Source organism: Ovis canadensis, chromosome 5, assembly GCF_042477335.2.
Source record: "Ovis canadensis isolate MfBH-ARS-UI-01 breed Bighorn chromosome 5, ARS-UI_OviCan_v2, whole genome shotgun sequence".
Lineage (NCBI taxonomy): Eukaryota > Metazoa > Chordata > Mammalia > Artiodactyla > Bovidae > Ovis > Ovis canadensis.
In genome coordinates, this window is record NC_091249.1 from 18,866,400 (window position 1) to 18,884,208 (window position 17,809).

The window sequence follows — 17,809 nt, forward strand, 5'->3', positions numbered from 1 at the left end:
GGAATGGCAACCCACACAAGTATGCTTGCCTGGAGAAGTCCATGGACAGAGGAGCCTGGTGAGCTATAGCCCACAGGGTCGCAAAGAGTCACACACGACTGAAGTGACTCAGCACGCACACACGGATTCGAACCCAGGCCCCTGACTGCAGCCGGGAGGTAGTGTCTCCGCTCTATGTGGTTGGTGTCCAGTGTGTGACCCTTTCTCTGTCCCTTAGTGGTCCCCCTCCTCCAGCCCAGGGTAAAGCAGGCCCCTCCATGACCTCCCTTGGTACTAGAGGATCTGTGTGCTCCGGAAACCAGATGTTTCCGGCCTATTGGAGGCCTGGGATTTCAGTGATAAGGCCAGAGCCAGCGTGAAGAGTTTCTGAGAGAGAAAGAGGAAGGCCAGACAAAGCAGAAAGGGGGTTGCTGAGATGAGCTTCCTCCTCAAGGACACGGGAGGGCCATGTGCTCAGAGCCTGTGGCCATCCCTAAAGATAGAGTGATAGCTGATAACAATGTCTCTTGTTTGTCAAGCACAGTCCAGGATGCCCTCTGCTTCACGATAACGAAGAGGAAAGTATTAGAATCACCCTCCTCTGTCCACTTCTGGCATCCTGGCGAATCTTACCTCAACCTATAAAAGCACATCCCGTCCCTCTCCTGCTCAAAAGGCTCCCATGCCTCCCCAGTCTCCATTCTTCACCGGGCCCGGGAGGCTCCTTCCGACGCCCAGCCCACGCGGCCCCCGGCTGTGCCCCCTCTCACTCTGCTCTAGCCAAACCTGATGCGGCTCCGAGAGGCTGCAAAGACCTCAGGGTCTTTGCACATGCTCTTTCCCCTTGACTCATCGTCTCAGAGCAGCCTTTGCCAACCAGCTGTCTCTGTCCGCTGTTTTGCTTGGCTTTCCTTCCTTCTCATAATGCTGACTGAGACCAGCCCGCTCTGTCCTCCGCTCGTCATCCATTTCGTCCACCCGATGGCTGTGAGTCCCCTGAGGGCAGAGCTTCCCAGAGTACTAGCATATAGTAGGCGCTCAAGAAACATAAATTACAAAGAGAAGGGACTTCCCTGGTGCTCCAGTGACTAAGACTCTGAGCTCCCAGTGCTGGGCCCAGGCCCGATTTCTGGTCGGGAGCTAGATCCCACATGCAGCAATGAAGAGTTTGTATGCCGCAACTGAGACCCAGCACAGCCAAATCAATATTGTTTTTTGAAAAATGAAGAACCTCCTTCTTAAAGAGGAGGAAGCAGGGAATTCCCTGGTAGTCCAGTCCAGCCGTTAAGACTCCAAGCTCTCACTGCCGAGGGCCAGGTTCAACCCCTGGTCCAGGAACCAAATCCTGTAAGCTGCATCAGTTCAGTTCAGTTCAGTTCAGTCACTCAGTCGTGTCCAACTCTTTGCGAACCCATGAACCGCAGCACGCCAGGCCTCCCTGTCCATCACCAACTCCCGGAGTCCACCCAAACCCATGTCCATCGAGTCGATGATGCCATCCAGCCATCCCATCCTCTGTCGTCCCCTTCCCCTCCTGCTCTCAGTCTTTCCCAGCATCAGAGTCTTTTCCAATGAATCAGCTCTTCACATCAGGTGGCCAAAGTATTGGAGTTTCAGCTTCAACATCAGTCCTTCCAATGAACACCCAAGACTGATCTCCTTTAGGATGGACTGGTTGGATCTCCTTGCAGTCCAAGGAACTCTCAAGAGTCTTCTCCAACACCACAGTTCAAAAGCATCAATTCTTCGGCGCTCAGCTTTCTTTATAGTCCAACTCTCACATCCATACATGACCATTGGAAAAACCATAGCCTTGACTAGATGGACCTTTGTTGGCAAAGTAATGTCTCTGCTTTTGAACATGCTATCTACGTTGGTCATAACTTTCCTGCCAAGTAGTAAACGTCTTTTAATTTCATGGCTGCAATCGCCACCTGCAGTGATTTTGGAGCCCAGAAAAATAAAGTCAACCACTGTTTCCATTGTTTCCCCATCTATTTCCCATGAAGTGATGGGACCGGATGCCATGATCTTCGTTTCCTGAATGATGAGCTTTAAGCCAACCTTTTCACTCTCCTCTTTCACTTTCATCAAGAGGCTCTTTAGTTCCTCTTCACTTTCTGCCATAAGGGTGGTATCATCTGCATATCTGAGGTTATTGATATCTCCCGGCAATCTTGATTCCAGCTTGTGCTTCTTCCAGCCCAGCGTTTCTCATGATGTACTCTGCATAGAAGTTAAATAAGCAGGGTGACAATATACAGCCTTGATGTACTCCTTTTCCTATTTGCAACCAGTCTGTTGTTCCATGTCCAGTTCTAACTGTTGCTTCCTGACCTGCATATAGGTTTCTCAAGAGGCAGGTCAGGTGGTCTGGCAAGCTCCATGGTGTTACCAAAAAAATTTTTAAAAAGAGAGGGAGAGGAGGAGGAAACAGAGGGCCAGGGAGGTCCCCAGGGTATCCATGGAGATGGGACAATTGGAATGTTTGAGTCTGAGCCTAGATTATGCCAAATCTACCTGCAGGCAAGTGAAAGCCCTTTGGGTAAATAAGACTCTGAAGGTTTCAGGGAGCAGAGTCTGGCCTGTCAGATTCAGGTTCCAGGCCAAGCTTTTCCACTCAGCTAGTTTTTAATTTGGGGAACTGGCCTGAGTCCCTTGAACCTCAGTTTCCTCTTCTATAAAAACAAAGTTAGAGGATGAGATGGTTGGATGGCATCACCAACTCAGTGGACATGAGTTTGAGGAAACTCAGGGAGACAGTGAAGGATGGGAAGCCGGGTGTGCTGCAGCCCATGGGGTCGCAAAGAGTCAGACATGACTGAGCGACTGAACAACAAGAGGGACTTTACTGGCGGCCCGCTGGTTAAGCATCAGCTCTCCCACTGCAGGAGACGTGGGTTCAATTCCGGGCCAGGGAACTAAGATCCCACATGTCACACAGTGTGGCCAACAACCAAAAAATGAAGTTAGAGATCAGATCAAAGAGGCAACCTGTGGGGTCCTGCCTTGGGCTGCCACGGCTGGTGTCTCCCTTTCTCTTTGTACCCCACACTGGGGGACAACGGAACCCCTGAGAGCCCTTTACTCAAGTCAAGACTCTGAGGGACTCCCAGTCTGAGGTAAGGGCAAAGCCAAAGAGAGATACCCCTGTGTCCTGGAGGGTCAGGCTTGGGGTAGTGGAGGGAAGCTGGAAAGGTTTCCTGAAGGAGGAAGTTTAGCAGAGCTCATATTCTAGGCCATAGATGGGGTCAAGTACAAAAGCTCAGAAACGAGGCCAAGTGCAAAAGTTCAGAGACGGGGTCCAGCAGCTGGGCCAATGGAAATGAGGTGCTAGATTCTCCCTCTGAAACCTCCGAGAGACTCATGGAAGTTCCTAGAGCAGGAAAGTGAGCCATGCCACCAGTTAAGGGATCCTGGGGGTGGAGATGCTGGTTTGGGGGCGGCCCAGAGGGGTGAATCCTGACTCTAGCCTGTGCCTGGGGACCAGGAACGACCTCCCCTGGCAGACCGAGGGAGGAGGCTGAGGCATCTGAGTCACCCAGTTCCTGCAAGAACATTCGGCACCCAGCGGCCTCACGTGGGCTGTCACCAAGCGGGAACACTGCCCCCGGAGCCCCTCCACGCAGCCTTCCCCGAGGCCTCCCGCTCTCTGTTCCCACAGCTGTTCCTTCACGGCCACAGAAGGCGAGTAGGAGGAGAGGGCAGGCGGAAGGGAGTCCATGTAGGCTGCTTGGCCGGAATTTGGGAGCTTGGGGTGGGGGGAGGTTCCCTGGCTGAGAGTCCAGAGTGCCCTGGGGCTGCCAAAGCCTCTGGACTCAGTCGGGACTGGGAAACTGAGGCCCAGGGTCTGCGGCTGTTCTGCACACTGTATAGTGTTCTGCGTGTGTGCTAAGCCACTTCAGTAGTGTCTGATTTTTGTGACCCTGTGGACTGTAGCCCACCAGGTTCCTCTGTCCATGGGATTCTTCAAGCAAAAATACTGGAGTGGGTTGTCATGCCCTTCTCTAGAGGATCTTCTGGACCTAGGGATCAAACTCGTATCTCTTATGTCTCTGGCACTGGAAGGCAGGTTCTTTACCACTGGAGCCACTTGGGATGCCCATAGAGATACCTAGTTCTCTCCTAAGAGTTGAAACCCTGGGGAATTCGCTGGTGGTTCAGTGGTTAGGATTCTGCACTTTCACTGCCAAGGGCCTGGGTTTAATCCCTTGTCCGGGAACTCAGACCCTACCAGCCTGCAGTGCACATCCGATCACATCTCTCCCTCTGGCTCCAAACTCTCCTATGGCTCCCCAGTACCCTCAGAAGGAAACCCACCTGCCTCACCACCACCCATGAGGTTCCACCTGGCTCCTGTGGCCTCCTTAGCCCTCAGCATCCCCTTGCTTTCTTCCTGCTCACTCTGTTCTGACCACCCTGGCGTCCTGGCTGTTCCTCCAACACACTAGTCCACCCTCACCTCAGGGCCTTTGCTCATGCTGTGCACTCTGCCCAGAGCACTCTTTGTAATTTGTGATCCCTGTTTGATCCCTCAGGAAAGATGCAAAGAGAGAGGGTCACGTGCCCAGGAACACACATCAAGTTGGAATGACTCAGGACTTAAACCCAGACCTGTCTGACTAACACCCGCAATCCAAACCCTCTCTCACCAGTTCTTTCACATTCAAAACAGGCCTCCAGACCAATCCACCATGGAGATGAATGAGTCTCAGCCTCTCCAGGTTTTGCTGCAGGTAAGTGCCAAAGACCCTCAGCTTTAGGCCCAGATCCCCTGCTCAGGGGGCTCCTAGGCCCACTGGACTCTCAAGTCTCCCACTGTCTCTCCTGATGTGGTCCTGGTTTTTCTGCCCCACTTTCTGCCCTTCACATGAACGGACGGTAGAGCCTTCAAGGACGGCACAGCCAAAAATAATCAGGCCCCGACCTACCTCCCCAAAAGTGGGGCAGCCCCGCCCAGCCACCTGGTACAACGGAGGTAATTAGTACATGTGGCAAATGAGGGTAATTAGGTCTGTGGGAACCAAACCACGGATCCAGGTTTGGAGTTTGGAGGGGGCTCAAGTTCTGCTTCCCTAACCCCCAACCCCCCCTGGTCCTGGGAGGTCTAGTCCATAACCCAGTGACAGACCCCCTGCCCCAGCCCCTTCGTGCCAGGGCTGGGGTGGGATGGGGTGGGGGAGGTGGGTACCTGACTTCATTACTTCCTGGGGGCTGTTTGTTTAATGAATTAACCTTGGCCTTTGGCAGAAATTGAAATAGATATGAATTTAAGGTAGAGTCAGTTTTTGTGTGTGAGTTGAGAATCATCAGACTTTCCTCTGCCATGAATCCCAAGCAGCTCACCCGTGCTGGAAGATGCCAAATCCAAGAGATGCCTCAGCTGAGCCCTTAAGATACCCTCGGGCTTGGGGAATCAGCCCTGAACACAGATACTTCCACCAGGAGGGAGGGTGTCAGGGAGGGTTTAGCAGGAAAGAAGCCTTCTTAGAGAAGAGGGCATGGGGTGGGGGTGGGTAGGGGTTTGAGGAATGAATAGGAGTTTGCTAGGAGGATATGATCCTGTGGCTGTCCCAACTGGCAAACCTGGGGGCATAGAGAGTAGGAGAAGGAGGGTGGTTAGAGAGGCACATGAAGGGCCCAGAGCTAAAGATTTAGAGGATATCATGCCACGTTGGACCCATTTCTGTCCTCAAGAGCTCACATCTGGTTGGGACCCTTCAAACCCTGAAAGTCTTAAGAACTTGGCTCAGTATCAAAACCGCCTGTCCAGATAGCCAAGAATAACTATGATGTTTATAACTAGCAAACATTTATTAAGCTCCTGGCCCTCTTCATGCCAGGCCATATTGGAGCCTTACAGGAAGCCTCAAAAGTAGGTACCATTCTTAATGCATGTTTTATAGATAGGGAAACTAAAGTACAGTGAAGGAAAGTGATTTCTTTAAGGTCACCGTGCTGGTAAGAGGCACCCTGGCTCATGTGACATTGAAGGCCACCAAGGACCTAGGCAGGGCCCTTGGGATCCCTTCCTTCTGGCAACATTTACAGAGTTCCTGCTGCAAGTCAGGCTTGCTCTAGGTGGCGGGACAGAGGCTTGAACAAAGTGGGCAGTAACCAAATCATGACATAAACAGACCTGAGTGGTCCCTGTAATCCATGCCAAGAGGTTGGGCACGTGGTTTTGGGGAAGAGTAACAGACATCTCCCCCCTTTCCTGCTCTGGTGGGACAGGAACCCTCCAGGGAAGAGAGACAATATAACTTCAGCCCAAAGTCTGGGTCAGAGTTAACGAGACAGAGGCCAGAGCCTCACCTGTAAGAGCTGCTCTGTAGTGCTGCAGTCCATGGGGTCACAAGAGTCAGACACGACTGAGCAGCTGAACTGAACTGAGCTGAGAGCCGAATGAGCTGCTCTATTTCCTGCTTGGTCCCTCCTACAGTAGGAAGCGCGTTCCCTCAGGTCCTTCCTCAGCCCCAAGAGGAAGCTGTCATTTCTAGTCAGCCACCTTGGGTTGGTGGCCTCTGTTCGCCCCTCTAGGACATTCTCAGTCCTTTGTAAGAGAGGCCCAAGGACCACGCAGAAGACGGCTCAGGCTGAGGTGGGAGTGGCCGCTCAGGGCAGCCTCCTACTCGTCTATGCCCAGGGAACAGTAAGAAGCTGATGGTGTTGCCTGGATTCTTCCTGCCTCCTCCTCCCACCCCAGCCCCATGAGCATCAGCCCATTCTCCAGGCAAGAAAGCTCAGTTTACACTGACAGAATCATTCTCTCAGTTTGAACTGAACTAAGACAACTGCAGGTCAGGGCTGCTCAGGGCCAGCTCCATCCCAGTCCTTCCTGGAGACTTGAGAGGGGACCCCATTCTCCGACACGCTGTTGCCTCCTCACCCACCCGCCCCCACAGAACAGCCACCTGACCCCAGTTCTACAGCTGGCCAGTACTCAGCACACGCTGAGTGGCCTCCAAAAGCCTCAGCCCTGCCAGCACCTTTCCAGTTACATTAAAAAAATTTTTTTTTTTTTTTTGTTATAAGGAAAAGTCACTCTCTGCACGGAACAGACGGTATTTTCTTTGTTCCCTACAGTGTTCAAGCGTTTTGTGGCTTCGGGCCTGAGAGAGAAGCCAAATCCTTTGCTTATGCAGATGCCGTGTGAAGTTAGAGGCAGGTGGAGAAAGTGAGGCTGTGGCTCTGTTTCCTGAGCAGGAGTGATAGTCCCTCTCCTGCTGAGTGAGGTTCAGGCTCGAGGATGGGTCAGTTCTGGCCACAATCGAACCAGTAAATAAGTCAGGGACCCCAAAGAAAGGGATAGGGTGGTGTAGCAGGGGTGGGCGAGGTCCCTACCAAGCTCAGGATAGTCAGAGAAGCATCTGGGAGGTGAGGGGGCAGTGGAGCTGAGCCTAGAAGGACAAAACAGAATATAGGCCTTTGAGAAGGGCATTCTAGGTGAAGGAAACAGCTTCGGCAAAGGCTGGGAGGGAGGAAAACTCAGATCTTGGCCTGGGATGAAGGCTCCAGAAACGACGCGACCTAGGATTCACCTACAGGTAATTTGAAGGGAGCGACCAGCTCAGATGTGGAGGAAACAGACAAGAACAAGTAAAGGAGACAGAGGAGAGAAAAAGCAAGAAACCTTGAATGTGGGCTTCCCAGGTGGGGCTAGTGGTAAAGAACCCGCCTGCCAATGCAGGAGACATAGGAGATGAGGGTTCCATTCCTGGGTGGGGAAGATCCCTTGGAGGAGGAAATGGCAACCCACTCCAGTATTCTTACCTGGGGAATCCCATGGACAGAGGAGGCTGGCAGGCTACAGCCCACAGGGTCACACAGAGTCAGACATGACTGAAGCGACAGAACATGCATGTACATGACGCTCAGAGCTTCATGGAAGTGCAGGCAGGCCTTCCTTGGTTCAGTGCCCCTGGCCGTGAACCGATGGCACGGTGTGACTCTGGAGGAGTCTCCAGAGAAACGGTGGAGCTGGGACTGACAAGAGGGCTCCACAGGCTTGGACCAGGAGATCCTGGCTCAGCTCTAGAAGGGCTGTCTCCCAGAAGTGTAGGAAGGAAGTAGTGACAAGCCCAGGCCTGTGGACCTCCAGGCAATTCACCCACTCGGTGGCAAGTGGACATGGACATTCCCCCCACCTGGGATTTGGGGACCCTTTAACAGCAATGATAATCCTAATCCAACCTCAACGCTGTGACAGCTGTTTGGGGAGACACAAAAGCCCCAAGGTGGCAGAAGCTCCCACCTGGGGATCAGAGTGGTGTGGGAGAGCAGGCAGGAAGGAATCTGAGCAGGGCACCTGGGATCAAGCCCCATTAGGGGCCTACTGGTTGCCTCTCTCTCATCTTCAAGCTTCCTCTCAGCCAGGGTCTCTTTCTTCATTTTCTGCATACGGGCACTGAGGACCAGCCACGCCTGGGTCCACCAAGGGGCAGATGTGCCCTGCACCTGGACTCCCTTCGGGTGAAGAGGGACCTGACTCCCCATCACAGACAAAAGCAGCCGTGGCCCAGAAGATCGGGGACACACCCCCCACATACACCCTTGAAAGGAGGATGAGGCCACATTCTCCTTTGTCCGCCTAGGTCTGTCTGCCTGTCGCCTGTGTCTCTGCCTCTCTCCTCCGCCTGGGTCCGGGTCTCTGGCTCTACCCTTTGACTGTCCCCTCCGCACCCTTCTTAACCTCTTGCCCCCCACCCTCTCCCTCTTTCCCCCTGCTCCTGCCCCTCCCTCTCTCCCGCCCCCCCGCCGCGGAGGGCCGGCAGGGGGCGCTGCGGGGCGGCCTCGGCGGCCCGGGGAGGCGGGGCGGGCGGCGGCCGCGTCGGGACCCGCCGCGATGGGACCGGAGGCGGCGCGGGCGGCGGCGGCGGCGCAGACAAAGGCGCGGGCGGCGCGGAGGGCGGCGCGGAGGGCGCGGGCCCCGGAGCCAGCGAGCGAGCGGGGCGCCGGGCTGCGGGGAGTCGGCGCCGCGGGGCGGCACCCGTCTCGCGCCCGGACACTTGCGGGGCGCCGAGCCGGCAGGGTGAGCCCGGCCAACCGAGCCAGCGCTGGGGGTGCGGGGGGCCCCGAAGTTCGAGAGCCCCGGAGAGGGTGCTGGGGGGGTCGCCGAAGTTCGGGATACGGGGGCTGGGGGCGGCTGGGGGAGCCCCGAAGTGCCAGAGCTTGAGAGGGCAGAGGACCCCGAAGTTCCGGAGTCGGGGTCAGGGAGGGGACATTGGGAGGGGGTTCCGAAGTTCCGGCCCCGTCGTTGGAGAAGGCTGTGAAGGTGTCTCCGAAGTTCCGGACCTGGGGTGGAGGGGCGACCCGAGGGAACCCCGAAATTCCCGACCTGGGGATGGAAGGGTGGCAGGGGGTCCCCGAAGTTCAGGAGTCAGGGACAGCGCTAAGGATCCCCTAAGTTCTGGACCTGCGGTTGCAGGAGGTAGATAACGTGTCCCCGAAGTTCTGGACCTCGAGTGTTGGAGGGCCGTGGCAAGGGATCTTGGAAGTTCCAGGGCTGGGGGCGACACTTCCTGAAGCTGGGGAGTCCTGGACCTGACGCGGGTGGGGTTTTGATCCCGAATGAATATCCGATCCCCTGGACTGGGGCTCGTGGGGTGGGGCTTCGACCACCGCACGCAGTGTTGGATCCCGGACACCGGGCGAGGTTGGGCTCCCCTTGGGGAGCCCCGCGGCCGGCGGCGTCCGAGGCGCATGACTAGTTGGTGAGTAACTTTCCCCAGTGCAGCAAGTCGTGGCAGGAGCGTCCAGACAGGCAGGAGGGACCTGAGTGTCTGAGACCCCTGCGCCCCCGGAACCCCGGCTCGACCCGGGACCCACCCCCAAGGCCGGCCAAAGTCACCGCCCCTCCCCCACCCCAGCTCCGGTTTCAGACCCTGTGACCAGGACAGCAGCTGCCCAGAAGGGAGGGGGTGCACTCCCCACTCTGACCACGGGGGCTACGGAGTCCGGGCCTCCCTTCCCTCGGTCTGCCTGCCCTCGCCCGGGTCTCTCCAGGACCTGGTTCCTGCCCAGCCGCAAGTACTGGGATTCAGTGGTGATGGGTGGCCACCACAGTGGACCTGTTCAGCCACGTCTTGTCTCTTTAACTAGGCTGCAGGCTCCCTGGGGATTTTTGGACTTTGACTCCAAGGCGTGCCTCTGCTCTAGAGTGGAAGCTGGGGGGTCTCTTTGGGGGTCCTGTGGGGGACAGGTCTCCCAGTAGGCACCCGGTAATGCCCCACTCCTTTGATGGAGGCCCTGCTTTGAAGAGTGCTAAATGAATTTGTCAGAAGGTGCTGAACGGGAATTGGCCTTGGCCTCCTTGGCCCAGCCCAGAGATAGAGAAGACTTCACTGGGAGTCCTGTAAGCAGGAAGATGCGAGGTTTATGCTCGGGATGTCAGGTGCCACCTGGCTCCTGTCAGAGGCCATCTCCATCTGGAGGATGTTCTTGCAACACTCAGGACAGGAGATGGCCTCTGGTGGCTCAGAGGGTAAAGAGTCTTCCTGCAATGCAGGAGACCCGGGTTTGATCTCTGGATTGGGAAGATCCCCTGGAAGAGGGAATGCCTACCCACTCCAGTATTGTTGCCTGGAGACTTCCATGGACGGAGGAGCCTGGCAGGCTACATTCCCTTTACTTTGGGGTCGAACTTCTGTGAATGGTGTACGTGGGGTTGGATGTGCTTGGCCTCCCTCATCCTGGCCCAGGGGACACTCACAAACCCCCTCTCCCTCCAGAGGCCAAACCAGCAGTTCCTACCATCTCACTGGCTGCTGCTTGGAGCCCACCCAGACCAGCCTGACCAATGTCCACAGCCAGGTGAGCCCCTGCTTCTGCCAGCTTGACCCTGAGTCCTGGGGGTAGGTGTATTTAGCCCCCACTGAGCACCCTCTCCCCACACAGGGAGCAGCCCATCTTCAGCACACGGGCACACGTGTTCCAGATCGACCCGGCCACCAAGCGGAACTGGATCCCTGCGGGCAAACACGCACTCACTGTCTCCTACTTTTACGATGCCACCCGCAATGTCTACCGAATCATCAGCCTTGGGGGTGCCAAGGTCCTGGTGGGGCCTGGGTGGGGTGGCAGGGGCCAAGGATCCCAGGACAGGACTGGGTCCATTTGCTGCCTTGCTGTGTGTCTTGGGGGCCAGGGGATACTCTGAATTTTTCTGAGTCTCCATCTTCCTCCTGAAATGGCTCAAGCCAAGTGGTGCTAGTGGTAAAGAATCCACCTGCCGATGCAGGAGACTAAGAGACATACGTTTGATCCCTGGGTCAGGAAGATCCCCTGGAGGAGGGCATGGCAACCAACTCCCATTCTCCTGCCTGGAGAATCCCATGGACAGAGGAGCCTGCTGGGCTACAGTCCATAAAGTTGCAAAGAGTCGGACAGGACTAAAGCGACTTAGCACAGGAGGGCTAATAGAAGGCGATTTTCTCTGGGGGTTTCCTATTGATTATTATTACCAGTTCCATCACCCGTGAACTTTTCTCCCCGACTTCACCTTCCCCCAGGCCATCATCAACAGCACTGTCACTCCCAACATGACCTTTACCAAAACCTCCCAGAAGTTTGGACAGTGGGCAGACAGTCGCGCCAACACTGTCTATGGTCTTGGCTTTGCTTCTGAACAGCATCTGACTCAGGTGGGCCTGCGGGGGTACATGGTGGGAGGAGCAGGGCTGGGGTTGGGTCTTCTCTTGTGTGTACTGCGGGACCCTGGACAGATGCTGGGCCTCCATCTTCCCAGCTACAGGATGGGCATACAGAGTTGGACCAGCCTATAGCCCCTTCCCACTTCCCTGGTCCACATCCCAGCTCAGCTGGCCACCTGCTTTGATTTTGAACACACCCTGCTCCTCTCTGGGTGCCTTTAATGGGCTGAGTGCTTCCCCACACCCCTGGCAGTACCTTCATCACCACCTCCTTCCACCCTCTGCTGTTTCTAGAATTCGGCATTGTCTTATGAATTGTTTCCCTGTATGGTTCATGCTCTCTGCGATGCTTTTCTTCTCTTTTCTTCTAGAAGCATTAGTTTCCCTTTCAAATTTTAGATCTTGAATTAATTTCTGCAGGCGGTATAAAGTAGGAGTATTTTTTTCACATATGAGTATTCAGTTGCTCTTGGGACTTTTTTTTTTTTGGCCACACCATGTGGCATATAGGATCTTTGTTCCCCACCTGAGGATTGCACCCCCTGCACTGGAGGTGTGGCGTCTTAACCACTGGGCCACCAGAGAAATCCTGGAACAGTTTTTGAAAACACTACCTACCCCCAATACCCCCAGTGAATTGCACTGGCCGCTTTGCACAACCCAAAGGGGGTGTAATAGCTATAAATATTTTAAAAATTACTTTCAAGCTAAGGAAATTTATTTTAAAATTTAAAAAGGTGGGGGGCTTCCTTGGTGGCTCAGTGGTGAAGACTCTACCTGCCAGCGCAGGAGAAACGGGTTCCATCCCTGGACCGGGAAGATGTTAGACACTGCAGAGCAAGGAAGCCCGTGCGCCACAACTATGGGTCCCGCGCTCTAGAGCCCGGGAGCTGCACCTGCTGAGCCCACGTGCCCCGGAGCCTGTGCCCTGCAACAGGAGAAGCTGCAATGGGAAGCCTGTGCACAGCCACCAGAGAGGAGCCCTTGCTCGCTGCAACCAGAGAAAAGTCTAAGCAGCGATGAAGACCCAGTACAACCCAAAATAAATACATAAACAAAAATTTTTTAAAAAGGGCTCCCTGGTGGCCTAGTGGTTAGGATTCCAGGCTTTCACTGCCATGGTCCAGGTTCAGTGCCTGGTCAGGGAACTGAGATCCCACAGTCCACTTGGTGCAGCCAAAAATAAATAAATAAAATGAAAAAAAAAAAGTATATCCTACTCTAGCTGGAAAACAGGTATGGGAGATTAATGTAAACTATGACAAAAATGAGAACAGGGGGATTACTTTCCCACTGGCTGCAGGTGCCTGTCAGAGGCTCCAGGTCCAAGACCTGCTTTCTCTTTGTCACAAAGGATATTCACAAGCGTCCCAGGCAGGAAAGACAGATTAGCACCCACCTGAGGCTCTCCTTACTGAGATAAGCTGATTGAGGGGAAAAGGGGATCTCTTTCTCAAGGTGGCCTCCGTGAACACCCCACCCCTGCCCTCTAGCCGGATACCCACTCTGCTCCTTGGGCATCATTTTCCAAGCCTTCTTCCCTCTCTTGCAAAGTGACAAAGCTAGTGCTGGGTGGGAGTCATGTGGTGGGGCCCTGGTGGAGGGGGCTGGGAGTTTGTTGACTGTCTGTTCCTATTCCTCATCCCTCAGTTTGCTGAGAAGTTCCAGGAAGTGAAGGAGGCAGCAAGGCTGGCACGGGAGAAATCCCAGGATGGGGGAGAACTCACCAGTCCAGCGCTGGGGCTCACTGCCCACCAGGTCAGCACTCCTTGTCCCAGAACTCAACTGCCATGGAGGGGAAGGGTCTAAACGCTATGCCGGTGCTCAGGACCAGACACTCACTGATGATGTAAAACTAGAGCCGTGACCGTGGAAAAGGGTCGTGGGTGCCGTGGATGCCGTGGGGGCATGTCATAGGCCTGCCTGAAAGGAAGGCCAGAAAGCCAGCTCACGTGGCAGCGTGGAAATGTGAAAGGTGAAATGGCCAAGTAGTGGTGCGTGCTTGCATACTGTCGCCTCAGTCGTGTCCAACTCTTTGTGACCCTATGAACTGTAGTCCGCCCGCTTCTCTGTTCATGGGATTCTTCAGGCAAGAATACCAGAGTGGTTTGCCATGCCCTCCTCCAGGGGATCTTCCCAGCCCAGGGATATTGAACCTGCGTCTCTTATGTCTCCTGCATTGGCAGGCGGGTTCTTTACCACTGAGCCTCCTGGGAAGCCCTAAGTAGCGGGGTGGGGTAAAAAACTGTCCCTGAGCGTTTCCCCCCACTAACCTATTCAACATCATTGATTGACCACCTACTGTGTGCCAGGCCCAGGACTGGGCACAGGGCTTAAGAAGATAAAAGAAGTAGGCTGGTCCCCGCCCTCAGGACTGTGGTCCAGGCATCAGGTGGATTCATAATGAATTTAGCCTAATAGAGTAGGTTTCTCATAGGAATTTTAAATAGCTGTTGAAATTTGGCCCCAGGAAAGGTCATTGCGGTGAGGGAATAGCACCGAGGCTTCAGATTGCTCCCCGATTTGCAGATTATGAGTATCTGTCTCCCTGGGTTTAGGCTAGCCTGCATTAGGTTTGTTGCTGGTGGGTTGGTGAGAGCCCAGCAGGCAAGGAGGCGGGACAGGGTGCCAAACTACAGCCCAGGGGCCATGTGGGGGCCGTGGATGGTGGGGGAGGAGGGGAGAGGGACGATTGGATCCCAGTGCTGGGAAGGACCTCCTGCGCCCTCTCAGTCATGACCCCTGACATCAGCCCTGACCCCAACCATGACCTAACTGGCCCTTAACTGAAGCCACGCCCTACTGTGACTTCACTTCTATCCATGCCCTTAGGTGCCTCCGAGCCCCCTCGTCAGCGCCAATGGCCCCGGCGATGAGAAGCTATTCCGCAGCCAGAGCGCGGATGCCCCGGGCCCCGCTGAACGCGAGCGGCTCAAAAAGATGCTGTCCGAAGGGTGAGGAGGGTAGCACAGGGTGCAGGGGCGTGACAAGACGAAAGGTGGGGGAGGCGGGAGGAGGTTCTCAGAAATTGCTGGGACTTGTTCCAGTGGCGCAATCTGACAGTGGATCCACGCCTGGGATCCCAGAACAGGCCTGGGTTGGAGAGGAGACACCCAGATTATGCCCCTTCCAGAGCCGACCCCGCTTGCCTCATCCATTCCTCGGGGCTAGCCCTGGCCCGTCCACACCTCCCCCAGCTAATTCTAAACCCACGGATGCCTCCCCACCACCTGGTTCTGTCCACATCCCATGGGCTGATACTGAGCTCCATGTGGACTGTCTCGCGGAGCTGACACAGAAGGGCCTGCTCTGACCCCACCTCCCGGGAAGACCCCGCCTCCCCGGGACGTCCCCACCCCCTTGTCTCGAGGTCTCTTGACCCCGCCCATAGCACCGCCCAAGACCCAGCCCCGCCTTCGCCCCGCCCCCGGCCCAGTGAGGCCCCGCCCTGCCCTCTGCCGACTCCGGCGCTCTCGCAGCTCCGTGGGCGAGGTGCAGTGGGAGGCCGAGTTCTTCGCGCTGCAGGACAGTAACAACAAGTTGGCCGGCGCCCTGCGAGAGGCCAACGCGGCCGCCGCCCAGTGGAGGCAGCAGCTGGAGGCCCAGCGCGCAGAGGCTGAGAGGCTGCGGCAGCGGGTGAGGAAGCCCCACCCTCCCGAAGACCCCAGGTGGCCCAAGGGTCACTGTGAAGGCCCTGCCTCCTATTTGTGTGGGTTCAACTGGCTGGATGTGTGATCTCGGCAGGTCACTTCCCAGAGTCTTAGTTTCTTGCTCTGTAGTATGGGTCTGAAGTACTGTCGGCCACAGAGGGTCATCAGACCCTGGAGTCCTACCTGCCAGAGGTGAGGTAGTGGCCCAGATTGAAGGGATGAGTTCCCTGTCATGGGCTTGACTGACCAGGAGGCGTATCCCTGGGGTGAGGAGGTCCAGACTGGGCCATCCGGGACTGACCTGCCTGTCTGCACAGGTGGCTGAGCTGGAAGCCCAGGCTGCGGCAGAGCCACCTGCGGTCAGTGAGAAGGAGGGACCCAGCCAGTCATTGGAGCAGCTGGAGGCGCTAGTGCAAACTAAAGACCAGGTGTGTGAACGCACCTGTGTACGTGTGTGCTTCCTCGGGCCTTGCTGTCCTTGATCTCCCGCAGGGGAGCCAAGGACCGCAGAACAGATTCTGGGAACTTATCCACCAGGAGATCCAGACCCTGAGGAGCCAGACTAGTGGATCCCGTGAGGCCACAGACACCGAGCGCGAGGAGACGCAGCAGAAGGTGCAGGTGTGTGTGGTTGCTGTGTGGTGGGCTGGGGTGACTACCCGTGGCAGCCAGTCCCTGGTACGGGACCGACATGATCTTCCCTTCCCACGGGCTCTGGGCAGCCGTGGGCCTTCCTGAACCTCTGTTTCTTCACCTATAAATGGAGTCAGGAAGACATCTAAGGTTGTGAACGATTCAGATGACCAGGTGCATGGAAGGACTGAGTCAAATGATGGTTATTAGGACAATGTTTCATCTTCCATTCATTCAACAAGCAGTTTTTGAGTCTCTGTTGAATTTCCATTCTTGACCCCTGTCAAATCCTCTCACATCCCCGTCTGAGGCCAGAAGCTTGCATTTGTACCCAGATGTGGCTGGCCTCGGAGAAGGCAATAGCAATCCACTCCAGTACTCTTTGCCTGGAAAATCCCATGGACGGAGGAGCCTGGTGGGCTGCAGTCCATGGGGTCGCTAAGAGTTGGATACGACTGAGCGTCTTCACTTTCACTTTCATGCACTGGAGAAGGAAATGGCAACCCACTCATGTTCTTGCCTGGAGAATCCCAGGGATGGGGGAGCCTGGTGGGCTGCCTTCTATGGGGTCGCACAGAGTCGGACACGATTGAAGCAACTTAGCAGCAGGACCAGCAGTGGCTGACCTGGCTTTCGCTGAAGACTTTTCTGAGGAACGTTCATAGGGGCATGTCCTGTGAGTCCAGCAGGTGGAGAAGTTAAAGGATCTGGTGCCCCCAGAGAGAGAGTATTTGAGGGAACACTCCCTGTTGTCTCCTGGGCAGCATGCACAGCAAATACAGAGGCCCTGAGGTGGGGAGAAAGTATTCAAGGAACCACAAGGAAGCCAGAAAGGCTGAGCAGGAACGAGCAAGGAGAGGAGGGAGGGGTCTGAATTTCATTCCCAGAACAATGGGTGACAGGAGGATTTCGAGGAATGTGGTCAGTTCAAATTGGCTGGGGGACCACGGAGTGTCTTGGGTACAGGTAGCTGGGAGAAAGCCAGCAGACAGGAAGAGTTTGGCCCAGAGTGGGGGCTGTGGTCCCTAGCACCTGCTTTGAGATGCTGGACCCTTGAGACTTTCTGGGGCCCCCAACATCTGCCTGCCCTCTCCCTGTAGGATCTGGAAACCCGAAACGCAGAGCTGGAGCACCAGCTGCGGGCCACGGAGCGCAGCCTGGAGGAGGCCCGGGTCGAGCGGGAGCGGGCACGGGCCGAGGTGGGCCGGGCCGCACAGCTGCTGGACGTCAGGCTGTTTGAGCTGAGCGAGCTGCGGGAAGGGCTGGCCCGCCTGGCCGAGGGTGCACCCTGAGTCCAGCCTCCGGGTCTGCATAGAGGAAGGGGCCTGTGGGAGCTGGTTTTACACAAACGGCTCCGCCTGGGGCACAGGCCAGGCCGCAGGCGGCACGGTGGGCCAAGCCCTGTGGCAGGGACTGGGGCCCAACTCAGCCTGGGGAGGGCTTGTCCACAGGACTCCAGCCAGCCCTGGCTGTTCACAGCTCAGAGGCTGTTTTTGAGCTTTTCATTGTGTAGAATTTCTAGACTCCCCAGGGCGCGTGCTGGTGCCCAAATTACATTTCTAAGCGTGGCTGTGTGCGTGGTGTCTGAGCAGCCCGGGTGTACCCAACCGCCAGCACTGGGCCCTCTGTCCATCTGCCCTCAGCCTGGTAAGCCACCTGGAGGGCGAGGTTCAGAAAGCCCGAGGGAGCGTGCCCAGGACACATGGCTCTGCTTCCCCATCTCCTTAAGCCCTGCCCATGTTGTCTGGACCACCCTGGACTAAGGTGGACCCTGATTAATCCCCCCGCTTTCACTTCACTCTAGCCACAAACCCTAAATACAACCAAGTGGGCAAGTGGGGAAGCTCCTAGAATGTGGCTGTGTTCACTAGGCATGGAAACGATCTCTCCAAAACA

The 17,809-nt window shown here is 55.9% G+C and overlaps 1 protein-coding gene across 2 annotated transcripts; it reads left to right on the forward strand.

Moving 5' to 3' along the window:
* Positions 1-8,784: 8,784 nt before the first annotated feature.
* On the forward strand, positions 8,785-17,481 carry HOMER3 (homer scaffold protein 3). Of its 2 annotated transcripts, none has more exons than XM_069590620.1 (10): positions 8,785-9,010; positions 10,710-10,791; positions 10,876-11,032; positions 11,490-11,621; positions 13,281-13,388; positions 14,463-14,584; positions 15,110-15,266; positions 15,598-15,708; positions 15,818-15,901; positions 17,014-17,481. In XM_069590620.1, exons 2-10 carry the CDS (start codon positions 10,778-10,780, stop codon positions 17,203-17,205), a joined length of 1,077 nt encoding a protein of 358 aa, XP_069446721.1. In that variant the 5' UTR covers positions 8,785-9,010; positions 10,710-10,777; the 3' UTR covers positions 17,206-17,481. The 2 variants fall into 2 exon arrangements, with proteins under 2 accessions (XP_069446721.1, XP_069446722.1); XM_069590621.1 differs by lacking the exon at positions 8,785-9,010 and adding an exon at positions 9,232-9,692.
* The last annotated feature ends 328 nt before the right edge of the window (positions 17,482-17,809 follow it).